Here is a 14182-nt window from a genome sequence, read left to right as displayed (position 1 = left end):
GCGGAGCAGGCTCAAAGGGCCGACTCCTGCTCCTATTTCTTATGTTCTTAACTGCCTATCTTAGTAAAGAACAGGTCAAATTCACATCATTCATTGTTACTCTTGTGCAAATTTTAAAAATACATACTTTCTTCAGTTCAAAGTGTTGAAGAATGAGCAGCATTTTCAATAAATGGGGCTGAGCAATTAAACAAAACAAAAAGTAGAAGAGTAACGGGAAAACCTTATTAAAAACGCAACCAGATAGACATCACCATATGGAAAAACTCAGACACTGTTGACGTAGAACTTTTGAATAGAAGGATGAAAAGACCATCAATCTGATGAGTTGGATTCGATGGTAAAACCCGAGTGGTTCCAAAACATGTCATGATACACATTAGCTTTTTGGGAGTCATCATCTGTTAAACTGGAGCCGGTGCATGGTTCTGTTGGTAGGCTAGCACACTGGGTTAGCCAATCACAGCTCAGCAACTCATTTGGGTTTTTACACCACTATATTTATAATAATAGGACTTAAAAATCCCAATAAAACAAGGGTATCAGTAAACCCAATTTGAAAATGAACTAAAAGTATCTGACGACAAGAATGAACAATGCAGCTTAGTAAAAGGTGCCAGGACAGAGCTTTGTGGGCACAAATCTCCTGCTTCCCAGCAACATGAATCTCAAAATCATCCGACCACAGAATTATGCCATTACATCAAAGTACCTACTGTGACAGGTTGAACATCTTTTCCCATTGTGCAAGAACTTGCTTAGTGTCATATCAAAGTCTGTGATTATCTGCCAAACATTAAGAGCATTTAAAAACACAATTAGTATTGGAGACTGCTGCACACTTACAATATTCACAGCATATGGCCATGAAGCATTAAAAAAATACCAGGATATTACTATTTACAGCAAGTTAATATCCATGCAAACACCTTTTCCAATTGGTCCATAGCTTCCGACAATATTACCAAGTACTGGATACTACATTGCACTAGATCAGGGTGTCCAGACTGTGGCCTCTAGCTTTGTGACCTGACCCCGAGCTTTTGGCTACCCAGCATCCTGAACTCAGTTCTATTTGCAGTTATATTTTTTATCCGCTTTAATCTGTGGGTCTGGAGGAATGGAAGGGGCTATTCTTAGCACTGTTGTCTCACTGGTGAATAAACTATGAATCAGAGGGCCAAGATCAGCAGCTTGTTATATATGCAAATGAATGGTTAATTGATTAGTATTTTATATGCGGCCCCCAGTGGCTCCATAACATGAACCTACATGGCCCTCAAAAACAAAAAGGAGGGAGCTGCCCACACTAGACACTTCAGGGCTGTAATTCTGCAAAAGTTTTCATGAAACAGAATGCAATACCACAAAGTTTCATAAATAAGATTACCAACACGCTACAGAATGTCACAGGTTTAGAAACAAATTGTAGTTTTGTAATCTGTGCTACAATAACCTATTTTACTTGAGATGTATTTATATAATAATATTATAGCTATTAAACTTTGATATTTTATATATTGAATGTAAATATCTGACACTTAAAAATGAAGTGGCACCTCACATACTGTCAGAGAACCTTACAGCACAGAAGGCAGCCATTTGGCCCATCGAGCCTGTGCCAGCTCTTTGAAAGAGCTATCCAATTAGTCCCACTTCCCCGCTCTCTCCCCATAGCCTTCAAATTTTCCTTTTCGGATGTATATCCAATTCCCTTTTGAAAGTTACTATTGAATCTGCTTCCACCGCCCTTTCAGGCAGCGCATTCCAGGTCGTAACTCGCTGTATAAAAAAAAATCTCATCTCCCCTCTGGTTCTTTTGCGAACTATCTTAAATCTGTGTCCTCTGGTGACCTACCCTTCTACCAGTGGAAACAATTTCTCCCCATCTACTCTACCGAAACCCCATATAATTTTAAAACATCTCTATTAAATCTCCCCTTAACCTTCTCTGCTCCAAGGAGAACAATCCCAGCTTCTCTAGTCTCTCCACAGAACTAAAGTTTCGCATCCCTGGTACCATTCTAGCAAATCTCCTCTGCATCCTCCCCAAGGCCTCGACATCCTTCCTAAAATGTGGTGCCCAGAATTGGCCACAATACTCCAGATGAGGCCCAATCAGTGATTTATAAAGGTTTACCATAACTTCAACTATCCTAACATACACTCGGATCATAATAGTGTAAAGGGCAAAGAAGGGGAAGAATTTCTGAAGTATGTTCAAGAGAACTTTCTTGATCAGTACATTTCCGGCCCGACGAGGGAGGAGGCATTTCTGGATCTGGTTCTGGGGAATGAGGTAGGTCAAGTGGAGCAAGTGTCAGTTGGTGAACATTTAGGGAATAGTGATCATCGTATCATAAGGTTTAGATTAGCAATGGGAAAGGACAGGGAGCAATCTAGAGTAAAAATGTTTAACTGGGGGAAGGCCAATTTCAGTGGGATGAGAACGGATCTGGCCCAGGTAAACTGAAATCAAAGATTGGCAGGCAAAACTGTAGTGGAACAATGGGCTAATTTAAAGAGGAAATAGTTCAGGTGCAGTTGAGGTACATTCCCACTAGGGGGAAAGGCGGGGCAACTAAAGTCAGGGCTCCCTGGATGATGAAAGAGATAGAGAGTATGAAGAAGCAGAAAAAGAGTGCGTATGACAGATGTCAGGTTGCAAATACATCTGAGAATCAGGCTATATATAGAAAGGTCAGAGGAGAAGTGGAAAAGAAAATAAGAGGGGCAAAGAGAGGGTATGAGAATAGAATGGCAGCTAACATAAAAGGTGATCCAAAAGTCTTCTATAGGCATATACATAGTAAAAGGGTGGTAAGAGGAGGGGTGGGGCCGATTAGAGACCAAAAAGGAGACCTATGCATGGAGGCAGAGGGTATGGCTGAGGTACTAAACGAGCACTTTGCATCTGTCTTCACCAAAGAAGAGGATGTTGCCATAGTGAAGGAGGAGGTGGTAGAGACACTTGATAGGATAAAAATTGATAAAGAAGTATTAGAAAGGTTGGCTTTACTTAAAGTAGATAAATCACCAGAAGCGGATGGGATGCATCCTAGGATGCTGAGGGAATTGAGGGAGGAGATCGCGGAGGTACTGGCCATAATATTCCAATCCTCCATAGATACGGGGGTGGTGCCAGAGGACTGGAGAATTGTAAATATTACACCATTGTTCAAAAAAAGGGTGTAAAGATAAACCCAGCAACTATAGGCCAGTCAGTTTAACCTCGGTAGTGGGGAAGCTTTTAGAAACAGTAATCAGGGACAAAATTTACAGTCACTTGGATAGGTGTGGATTAATTAAGGAAAGCCAGCACGGATTTGTTAAAGGAAAATCGTGTTTAAACAACTTGATTGGAGTTTTTTGATGAGGTAACAGAGGGTTGATGAGGGCAATGCGGTTGACGTGGTGTACATGGATTTCCAAAAGGCGTTCGACAAAGAACCACATAATAGGCTTGCCAGCAAAGTTGAAGCCCATGGAATAAAAGGGACAGTGGCAGCATGGATACGAAATTGGCTAAGTGACAGGAAACAGAGAGCAGTGGTGAACAGATGTTTTTCGGACTGGAGGAAGGTACACAGTGGTGTTCCCCAGGGGTCGGTTCTAGGGCCACTGCTTTACTTGATATGTATTGATGACTTGGACGTGGGTGTACAGGGCACAATTTCAAAATTTGCAGATGACGCAAAAATTGGAAGTATATTGAACAGTGAGGAGGATAGTGATAGACTTCAGGAAGACATAGACAGGCTGGTGAAATGGGCGGACACATGGCAGATGAAATTTAATGCAGAAAAATGTAAAGTGATACATTTTGGTAGAAAGAATGGGGAGAGGACATATAAACTAAAGGGTACAATCCTAAAGGGGGGTGCACGAACAGAGGGACCTGGAGGTATGTGTGCACAAATCGTTGAAGGTGGCAGGGCAGCTTGAGAAAGCAGTTAAAAAGGCTTACGGGATCCTGGGCTTCATAAATAGAGGTATAGAGTACAAAAGTGTGGAAATTATGATGAACCTGTATAAAACACTGGTTCGGCCCCAACTCGAGTACTTGTCCAATTCTGGGCACCACACTTTAGGAAGGATGTGAAGGCCTTAGAGAAGGTGCAGAATAGATTTACGAGAATGATTCCAGGAATGAGGTGACTTCAGTTACGTTGATAGACTGGAGAAGCTGGGGTTGTTCTCCTTGGAGCAGAGAAGATTGAGAAGAGATTTGAGAGATGTTCAAAATCATGAGGGGCTGGACAGAGTAGAGAGAGAGAAACTGTTCCCATTGGCAGAAGGGTCGAGAACCAGAGGACACAGATTTAAGGAGATTGGCAAAAGAACCAAAGGCGACATAAGGAAAAACATTTTTACGCAGCGAGTGGTTAGGATCTGGAATGCATTGCCTGAAAGGGTGGTGGAGGCAGACTCGATCTTATTTTTCAAAAGGGAGTTGGATAAGTATCTGAAGGAAAATTTGTAGTTTACGGGGAAATGGTGGGGGAGTGGGACTAGCTGAGTCAGCACGGGCCGAATGGCCTTCCCCCGTGCTGTAACCATTCTATGATTCTAACTTCCTTGCACCAAGTTACACTTCACATGCTGTCCTACACCAAGTTACATCTGAGTTACATGCTGTCCTGCACGAAGATTCACTTGCTCATCCTCAACAACCTCCACAATAGAATTCAAAATCCTGGTCCTACTGAAAATCCCTCCACCCGTCTCCACAACCTCCTCTAGCCTACATTTCAAGCTGCTCCCTCTGCCACTGGCCTCTTGTGCAAACCCCTCCCCTTCACTCCACCATTGGCTGCAGAACTGCAATCATCTCGGCCGCTCTCTCGAACTCCTCTCTCTCCCCACTCCCCCAACCCGCCCAACAAAACTCTGTCTCACTACTTTTAAAAACCTGTCTTTTTGCCAATGTATCCTAATTCTCTTAATAACGCTCAACACCCATTTCACATCTGTGAACACCTTGGGGAGTTTTCTACATTAAAGTGTCTACATAAATGCATGTTGTTTAATTATGTTAAACACTTTTCCCACACTAGGGCACAATTTCCACATTATATCAGGATTCAATTTTTCAGATACATTTGCAGGTTTTGATGTTTCAGAGCAAAACACTCAGTACATTTCATTTATAGAAAATCTACGTAATTCAATGTAATTGTTAGGGTTTCCATACATGAAAAGGTAGCTAAGTGTGCAATGCTGTTACACATTCCTTTTAAATTGAGACCCCTAGTTGAAAAGCCAAGGCCAGTGATCCAGGACACTGCAGTCAAAGAGAGTGGGAGAGAGGACAAAGTCAAATCAAGCAGCGAGCACAATACCAAGCTGAGGTTTTAAAAACATACAGATTCCAAGAGAAAGGAAGGAAGGAGGCAGCTTACAGTTACATTAGTCAGTGATCATATTTTAAGTAATTAGTGTTTACCAATTTGCAGCCTATTCATAGGATTACATAGGATATATACAGCACAGAAACAGGCCATTCGGCCCAACCAGTCCATTTCCGTGCAGTAACTTCTATCTATCACGTACAGATAATACACACTCGAGACAGAGTCCAAAAGGCAACTGGGTCAAAAGGCAGGAAAAAGGCTTGATCCACAGATGTACCAAAAGATTTTTCAGTCAAAATCTACCACCATGAAACCATTTGCACAAGCTCCTTCCCCTTTATGTAGGATGCGACGCTCACCTCTATGGCCCATGATGATAACACTATTCCAATGGCGCTATAATCTGAGGAATAACACTCACAAATCTAACAAACCTCCAGTTTTAAAAGCCACATTGAACTTTGCAGCTTTGCTCCCAAGCTCCCTCAATATTGCCCTTCGTTAGACATATTGCCTACCTGAAGTTTAGAAGCTCCTCCTTTGATAAGACCACATATGATTTCTTCCACTCTTTCAGGGTCCTTAATGTGGACAGTTTTCTTCTGGAATTCTGGCATCTGTGGGGTGCAGGTGGAGGGGAATTTACAATGAGTACAGTGGGCACTCGACAGAACAAAGCTTACACAAAAATTACATAAAGCTGCATTCCTCGTATACAATAAATTTACACAAAGCACTCATCATTAGATACTTCAGGTGTGTAATAAAAGAAAAGGTTAAGGAGCAGTGAAGTGAGGCACCAGCAGTGTGGAGCTAACAGTACTTATTCAGGAACGCAACTTATGAAACAGATGTGACAATTTACTGCAGCAAATCCACTATGAACGCACAGAATTATGAAGACTGGTCACTGTGCAACACTTTGCAGTGTGATCAAAATAAATCTCTATTCCAAGTCGTTAAACACCAGTCATATCTGACTTGGTTTAATAAATACAGAAATTTGGCAAACTAACCAATCTTAATGAGATTCACTAGAATATTTTATTTGAAATTAATTACGCTGTGCATCTGGACTAGCATTCACTGCCGTTGGTGATCACATTTGAAAAGGATTCCAATCCCCATTAATACAAGGAAACAGTTTTAGAAAGTCAACCAACACACAACAAATTAAAATGATGCAATATCATTCATCTCAAGCAAATCTTACCACTGGCAAACTACTGGATGCAATAGCAGCTTGCATTGTATTCCTAAGCTAGGTTTAAAATGAAGATTTCTGGCAGAGAATTAAATTAAAGCTGATTATACAAGGCAAGGCTGGGAGTTAAGTTCAATTTCCTGCCACAAGACATTAACCTTCTAAATCTTCTCTCAAGTCACATTCTTAGAGGAAAATCATTCTAGGCCCACACCTAGAGACAATCTGACACACTGTTTTGACATTCGCCAGGTAGCTTACATTGACTACATTAAAATGTCCCTATCAGTGTGTTTGTACACCATCTGGTTTTGAGCTCACAAGTGCGTTAACAGTTTTCTGTCACCAGATGCTCTGTTGAATTACAGGGATGAACCGGGTTTTTAGTGCCAGCCTGCAGGGAGTGCCAGCTTGCTTCATTTAGTAGCACTCTTGCCCGAGTCAGATAATTGTGGATTCAATCCCCACTCAAGGACTAGAGCACAAAATCTAGGCATGCACTTCAGTGCAGTACCATGGTACTATTGGAAGAGCAGGGAGTTATCCCACTGTTCTTACCAACATCTTCAAAAAAAAACAATTAGCTCACTTATCTCACTGCTGTGGTTTGGAACATTGCAGTTTTCAGCAATATATCAATAGAACTTACACTTCTAAACAATTCAATGTATGTCAAGTGCTTTCGAGATGTTGGGGAGAGGGGATAAGGCGCTACAAAAATGCAAATTGGTTTGCTAGTATTCAGGGTGGCACCGAGTTCACACGTAACACACAAGAGCGTAGGTAAAGATGATAAACCCCCTTACAATACAGGATAATAATGTTAAAATACAATAAAGTACCATACAAGTTTGAGCACTCCATCACCCACTTCTGACCTGAATGTTTGATTCAGGTGTGCTGAAAAACACACTTGGCTAAACACCCACCGCGCATTTATTTTCTACTGATGGAAAGAGTTTCTATACTTTGTATATAGCACATGAACTAGAAGTGATAACTACTGGGACAGTGAGGCAGACGTGAGGGGGGGTCTAAGCTGGTAATAACAGAATGACTCCACCATGCTCTAAGCACAGGCCAAGTGCTTCTTTTGTATATCTGGTGAATATTGCTGCACAAAACAGAGAGCCAGTCAGGATCTAGAACACACTCTGGCAAATCTAGACAGCACTTTGTGCATTGTAAGGTGCCAGTCTACTTTCACCTGGGTTAAGTTTTTTTTCCAATTGGATTACTGTGCATTGTAGTCTTCAATTTTATTGGACTCTAATGCACAATAACAAAACATCGAGACACTGAGCTAAAATGACATCTAAGTTTTTAAACACCTCAGTGACAGATTCAGGGTCTATTTGCATAATTTGTTGAGAGATTGAGTTTGAAGTAATTTTCCAAGGTTTTCTTTTGTTTAAGCAACTCCTTTATCCTATCGCCACATAACACGGGGTTTCCATTTACTGTACACAGCGCCTCAGTCTGCATGCGATATTACAAAGCAATTCACTGGTGGTGGCCCAAGTCTTGCAAATCAAAATGAGCTTTTGTGGGAAGTGCGACTAGTTGCGTTGGTGCTGACTGCTGATCTAGATTTCAGCTATTGTTTTTGCCATCTACTGGACAGATCAAACTACAAACCAACTTATGACCTGTGATACACACAGTACAAACAGAACAGCAGTTAGTTAGTGGAGCTCCATCCAGTTATACATTCGACAGAGTTTCTACAAAACAAAGTAGGAAACAAAAACACAAAAAGCCAGAAACACTGGTCAATCAAATCTGCGGAGGGAACAGGCAGCTAATGTTTCAGGGTCACGCTCTTCAGAATAGAAAAGTAAGAGAAGGATCAGAGAAAAGAGAGGAAAGAAACAAAACCACGTAACAGATCATCTCAGTCAAATAACAGAAGCATTAAATAAAAGACGGTAAGAGCCAAACGACGTGTGAACAGCTAAGGCAGTGGAATCCGAAGAGGAACGAGGTTGTGGGAGTCATGGAAAATATGGGGATCAGGTTCAAACTTAAACCAAATGGAGCAAGAAAAGTACAGAGGATCCACCCGCTCCGAAAACGGAAAGGACGGGAACACGGAGTGCAACCTTGCCCACTGGCATTGGGTTGTGATGAAGGGTCTCCCTTCACCCAAAACACCAATCGCCTTCCCCTGTCTCCAGACATGGGCAGACCCACACCCATGTCGAGCCCTGCTGTAATGGAACTGGAGGATATAGCCACAGTCTGAAGTCAGTGTTTAGACCACAGACCTGCAGATAATGAGATATTGTCCACAAAGCCAAGCTAGGAACACTACCTTCAACTTTATGTTGCATTTCTACCAGACAGTACAACAGTACTACTTCTCATTATTTTGAAAAGCATAGGTTTGTGGGAAGGTTTATAACATACTTGTTGCAAACATTCTAAAAGTATTTCTGGGTAATGGTTTTAATTCTAGTAATTCCAACAGTAATCCCCACAGTAACACTAAACTCCAGCAGTGCCGGGTTGCGACTACCACAATTTATAAACTCCTGTTTCTGTCTGTTAATGTTTTTAAAGCAACTTTCATACATCTAACAGACACTGTAGAAACAGTGTTCGCCTCAGCCCGCCAGTGTGACAGCAGGCTTTAGAACTGGGCTACAGATTTTCCAAAAAGTGGTCAAAGCATGGCTACTTTTCTAGGGAAGTGTGTCATTTAAAAAAAAACATCTGATTATCTGTTTGCAATGAAATGAGTTAACCAATAGCTTTAACGATCTCTGCATATAAATACAGCACTCGAGACCAAATCTGACTGCCTGCGTTTTTTGGTAAGTTATTCAAGCTCCAATTTCCAGAAAGCATACCTCTAACATCTGCAAACTCTGTTTATCCACCATCTGCTCAGTTTACAGTGCTCTGGGAGAAGCCAAGGGCAGTAAGCTGATCTATGTTCAGCACAGTGATCTTTTGCGATCTCGACAGCATTCAGCTGCTCTGGTAATTATGGACGTTTGTCTAAACAGGACCCGATAGAAGAATGCACCCGCAAAAAGATTATGTAGACAACTGTTTGTAGAAAATTGACTTTGCACCATTTTCACACACATATACTACAAAAAGCTAGTTAACAATTACTGAAGTAATGCTGCAAGTAACCACAGGCTGTCCTGCGAGGTAAATACGGATTTTACTTCTGTTCAGTAGGTACCTGTGTGTGTCGTGCAGCCCAGTCTCTCATTAACCCTGGACTCCGTCCTGCAGTCACGACGGTGGTGCCCAGCAACATCCAGAGCCACAGTGCTTGCATACAAAAGCTAGCGGAGAAATAACCAATTAAACTACTTTTATAAACCTAAGCCCAAATTGCAGAAATCTCTCGGAATTCTGCACGGTAGCACATATACCTGCAGATGGTTCGCAACACAAGATATGCACAGGTTTCTATCAGGCCGTCCTTGCTGCAATCTGTAGAAGTGATAGGAAAGATTTTGTTGATCATCAAAGCCTTTATATAAGGGCACAGTTATAGGACACAGTCCAAAATAGCAGAACCAATCGCTTTAATGCACTGCCTTGATGCAACAAACAGAAGGACTTGTGAACAAGCCAGTAAGGGTTTCTGTTTATCAGCTTGTACCGGAATAACACTTGCAACCTTTTAGGGTGCACAAAGCTGACTCAAATGCAGTAGGCAAAATCCAAAACATTCTATATACACAAACAGAGCATGTTTTAGTTGTATGTGGAAGGATTGCATAAACCAGCAGGATATAAACAGCACAAAGCAAACCTGGGATGGCAGGAATGACGTATGAAGAGAGATTGGGTCGATTAGGCTTATATTCGCTAGAGTTTAGAAGAATGAGAGGGGATCTCATTGAAACTTATAAAATTCTAACAGGACTAGACAGACTAGATGCAGGAAGGCTGTTCCTGATGGCCGGGGAGTCCAGAACCAGGGGTCACAGTCTAAAGATAAGGGGTAAACCATTTACATAGAAACATAGAAGATAGGAGCATGAGTAGGCCATTCAGCCCCTCGAGCCTGCTCCGCCATTCAATGCGATCATGGCTGATCATCCAAGTTCAGTACCCGGTCCCTGCTTTCTCCCCATACCCCTTGATCCCTTTAGCCTTAAGAAATATATCCAACTCCTTCTTGAATATATTTAATGAATTGGCCTCTACTGCCTTCTGTGGTAGAGAATTCCACAGATTCACCACTCTCTGGGTGAAGAAATTCCTCCTCATTTCTGTCCTAAAAGGCCTACCCCTTATCCTTAGACTGTGACCCCAGTTCTGGATTCCCCGACCATCGTGAACATCCTCCCTGCATCTAGTCTGTCCAGTCCTGCCAGAATTTTATAAGTTTCAATGAGATCCCCTCTCATTCTTCTAAACTCCAGCGAGTACAAGCCCAATCGACCCAATCTCTCCTCATACATCATTCCTGCCATCCCAGGTATCAGCCTGGTGAATCTTCGCTGAACTCCTTCCATGGCAAGAATATCCTTCCTCAGATAAGGCGACCAAAACTGCACACAATACTCAAGATGTGGTCTCACTGTACAACTGTAGCAAGACATCCTTGTTCCTGTACTCAAACCCTCTCGCTATGAAGACCAACATACCATTTGCCTTCTTAACCGCCTGCTGCACCTTCAGCGACTGGTGCACAAGGACACCCAGGTCTCGTTGCACTTCCCCTTCTCCCAATCTATTGCCGTTCAGATAATAATCTGCCTTCCTGTTTTTGCCACCAAAGCGGATAACCTCACATTTATCCACATTATATTGCATCTGCCATGCTTCTGCCCAATCACCCAACCTGTCCAAATCATCCTATAGTTTCTTGGCATCCTCCTCACAGCACACACGTCCACCCAGCTTTGTGTCATCTGCAAATTTGGAGATATTACATCTAGTTCCCTTGTCTAGATCATTAATATATATTGTGAATAGCTGGGGTCAAAGGACCAATCCCTGCAGCACCCCACTAGTCACTGCCTGCCACTCGGAAAAAGACCCGTTTATTCCAACTCTTTGCTTTCTGTCTGCCAACCAGTTCTCTATCCAAGTCAATACCTTGCCCCCAATCCCATGTGCCTTAACTTTACACGCTAATCTCTTATGCGGGACCTTATCGAAAGCCTTCTGAAAGTCCAAATACACCACATCCACTGGTTCTCCCTTATCTATTTTACTAGTTACATCCTCAAAAAATTCCAGTAGATTAGTCAAGCACGATTTACCTTTTGTAAATCCATGTTGACTTTGTCCGATCCTGTCACTGTTTTCCAAGTGATCTGCTATTACATCTTTTATAATGGACTCTAGCATTTTCCCCACTACCGATGTCAGGCTTACCGGTCTGTAATTCCCCGTTTTTTCTCTACCACCTTTTTTGAATAGTGGGGTAACATTAGCTACCCTCCAATCCAAGGGTACTGTTCCAGATTCCATCGAATGTTGGAAGATGATCAGCAATGCATCTACTATTTCTAGGGCCACTTCCTTAAGTACCCAAGGAGGTAGATTATCAGGGCAGAGATGAGGAGGAACTTCTTCACCCAGAGAGTGGTGAACCTGTGGAATTCTCTACCACACAAGGCAGTTGAGGCCAATTCATTAAATATATTCAAGAAAGAGTTAGATATATTTCTTAAGGCTAAAGGGAATCAAGGGATATGGGGAGAAAGCAGGGACAGGGTAATGAATTTGGATGATCAGCCATGATCTCATTAAATGGCGGAACAGACTCGAGGGGCCGAATGGTCTACTCCTGCTCCTATCTTCTATGTTTCTGTGTTCAAAGCAATTGAAGACACCTTGTATCATGTACAATCAATGCAATATCACGAGTTGCAATTTACATAGAACTAAAAAAAAAAGGGACAGCTTGGTTCGTCTTTCCCTCAGTCAGGTTATCCTTTCAAGGATGAAATATTTCAAAAGGTTCCATCATTCAGCATTTTATTCCGTCTTGCTGACCCTAACAATTTTGCTCATTTTAAACTGGAATCATAAAAACTAAGTCAATGTTGCAAAGTAACGGGGGAAGAGCAGCAGCGGAGGAGGTGAGCCCGGTATAAAAACCGGCGCCAAGGCAGAGGCCCGACCAGTTCGGGGGAGAGCAGCAGCGGAGGAGGTGAGCCCGGTATAAAAACCGGCGCGAAGGCAGAGGCCCGACCAGTTCGGGGGAGAGCAGCAGCGGAGGAGGTGAGCCCGGTATAAAAACCGGCGCGAAGGCAGAGGCCCGACCAGTTCGGGGGAGAGCAGCAGCGGAGGAGGTGAGCCCGGTATAAAAACCGGCGCGAAGGCAGAGGCCCGACCAGTTCGGGGGAGAGCAGCAGCGGAGGAGGTGAGCCCGGTATAAAAACCGGCGCGAAGGCAGAGGCCCGACCAGTTCGGGGGAGAGCAGCAGCGGAGGAGGTGAGCCCGGTATAAAAACCGGCGCGAAGGCAGAGGCCCGACCAGTTCGGGGGAGAGCAGCAGCGGAGGAGGTGAGCCCGGTATAAAAACCGGCGCGAAGGCAGAGGCCTACCAAATCAACAGAGGAGAGAGGTAAAAAGTAATCAGTGTGTGACGTCACCAGGGAGCAGGTAAGTGATTGGTTGGTGAGTAGTTCTCTCTTTTCAATACAAGCTTGACTTCTGTGGTGTTAAATTTCTAGGGTCTCTGGTGTAGTGGGGACAGTTGGTAAATAAAGCGCCCTAGAGTATACCTGTAACTGGGGTATTGAATAAATTTTTAAATTAATTAAAGGAGTAAGTCATGGGAGGAGAGCTCAGACCCGTGTTCTGCTCCTCTTGCTCCATGTGGGAAATCAGGGACGCTGCCAGTGTCCCTGACGACCATGTGTGCGGGAAATGCATCCAGCTGCAGCTACTTGCAGACCGCATTGCGGCGCTCGAGCTGCAGGTGGATGAATTTTGGAGCATGCGCGATGCTGAGAGGCTCGTGGATAGCACGTTTAGCGAGTTGTTCACGCCTCAGGGCAGGGCAGCACAGGGGGTGACCATCAGGCAGAGCAACAAAGGCAGGCAGGTAGTGCAGGGAACCCCTGCGGGCATCCCCCTTTCAAACAAGTATACCGCTTTGGATACTGTTGAGGGGGATGACTCACCAGGGGAAGGCAGCAGCAGCCAACTTCCTGGCACTGGGGGTGCTCCTGCTGCCCAGGAAGGGGGGAAAAAGAGTGGGAGAGCAATAGTGGTAGGGGATTCTATAGTAAGGGGAACAGATAGGCGTTTCTGTGGCCGTAGACGTGAATCCAGGATGGTTTGTTGCCTCCCTGGTGCCAGGGTCAAGGATGTCACTGAGCGGCTGCAGGGCATTCTGGAGGGGGAGGGTGAACAGCCAATGGTCGTGGTCCACATTGGTACCAACGACATAGGTAAAAAGAGGGATGAGGTCCTGCATCAAGAATTTAGGGAGCTAGGTAACAGATTAAAGAGCAGGACCTCAAAAGGTTGTAATCTCTGGATTACTCCCAGTGCCACGTGCTAGTAAGTATAGGAATGGGAGGATAGAGCAGATGAATGCGTGGCTAAAGAGTTGGTGTAGGGGGGAGGGTTTTACTTTCCTGGATCACTGGGCCTGCTTCTGGGAAAGGTGGGACTTGTACAAGTCGGAC

At 43.6% G+C, this 14182-nt stretch overlaps 1 protein-coding gene across 3 annotated transcripts in view; it reads right to left on the bottom strand.

The window, feature by feature from the left end:
• nt5c3a (5'-nucleotidase, cytosolic IIIA) overlaps positions 1-14182 on the bottom strand; it is a 35225-nt gene that overhangs the window by 8618 nt on the left and 12425 nt on the right. Inside the window, exons 2-5 of one of the 3 annotated variants that reach the window (XM_085993749.1) lie at positions 9951-10011; positions 9755-9860; positions 5873-5971; positions 717-786 (exon numbers count right to left, since the gene is read on the bottom strand). In XM_085993749.1, coding sequence (XP_085849875.1) covers positions 717-786; positions 5873-5971; positions 9755-9853 — 268 coding nt within the window. In that variant the 5' untranslated portion in view covers positions 9854-9860; positions 9951-10011. Of the gene's footprint in view, positions 1-716; positions 787-5872; positions 5972-9754; positions 10012-14182 lie in introns of those variants that run through there. The other 2 variants (XM_085993750.1, XM_085993748.1) reach the window with 2 other exon arrangements.

This window comes from Somniosus microcephalus, chromosome 7 (assembly GCF_052327205.1).
Source record: "Somniosus microcephalus isolate GS21.2 chromosome 7, FLI_Smic_1.0, whole genome shotgun sequence".
Classification (NCBI taxonomy): domain Eukaryota; kingdom Metazoa; phylum Chordata; class Chondrichthyes; order Squaliformes; family Somniosidae; genus Somniosus; species Somniosus microcephalus.
The sequence above is the reverse complement of the archived record's forward strand: the minus strand, read 5'-3'. Positions and strand labels throughout refer to the sequence as shown.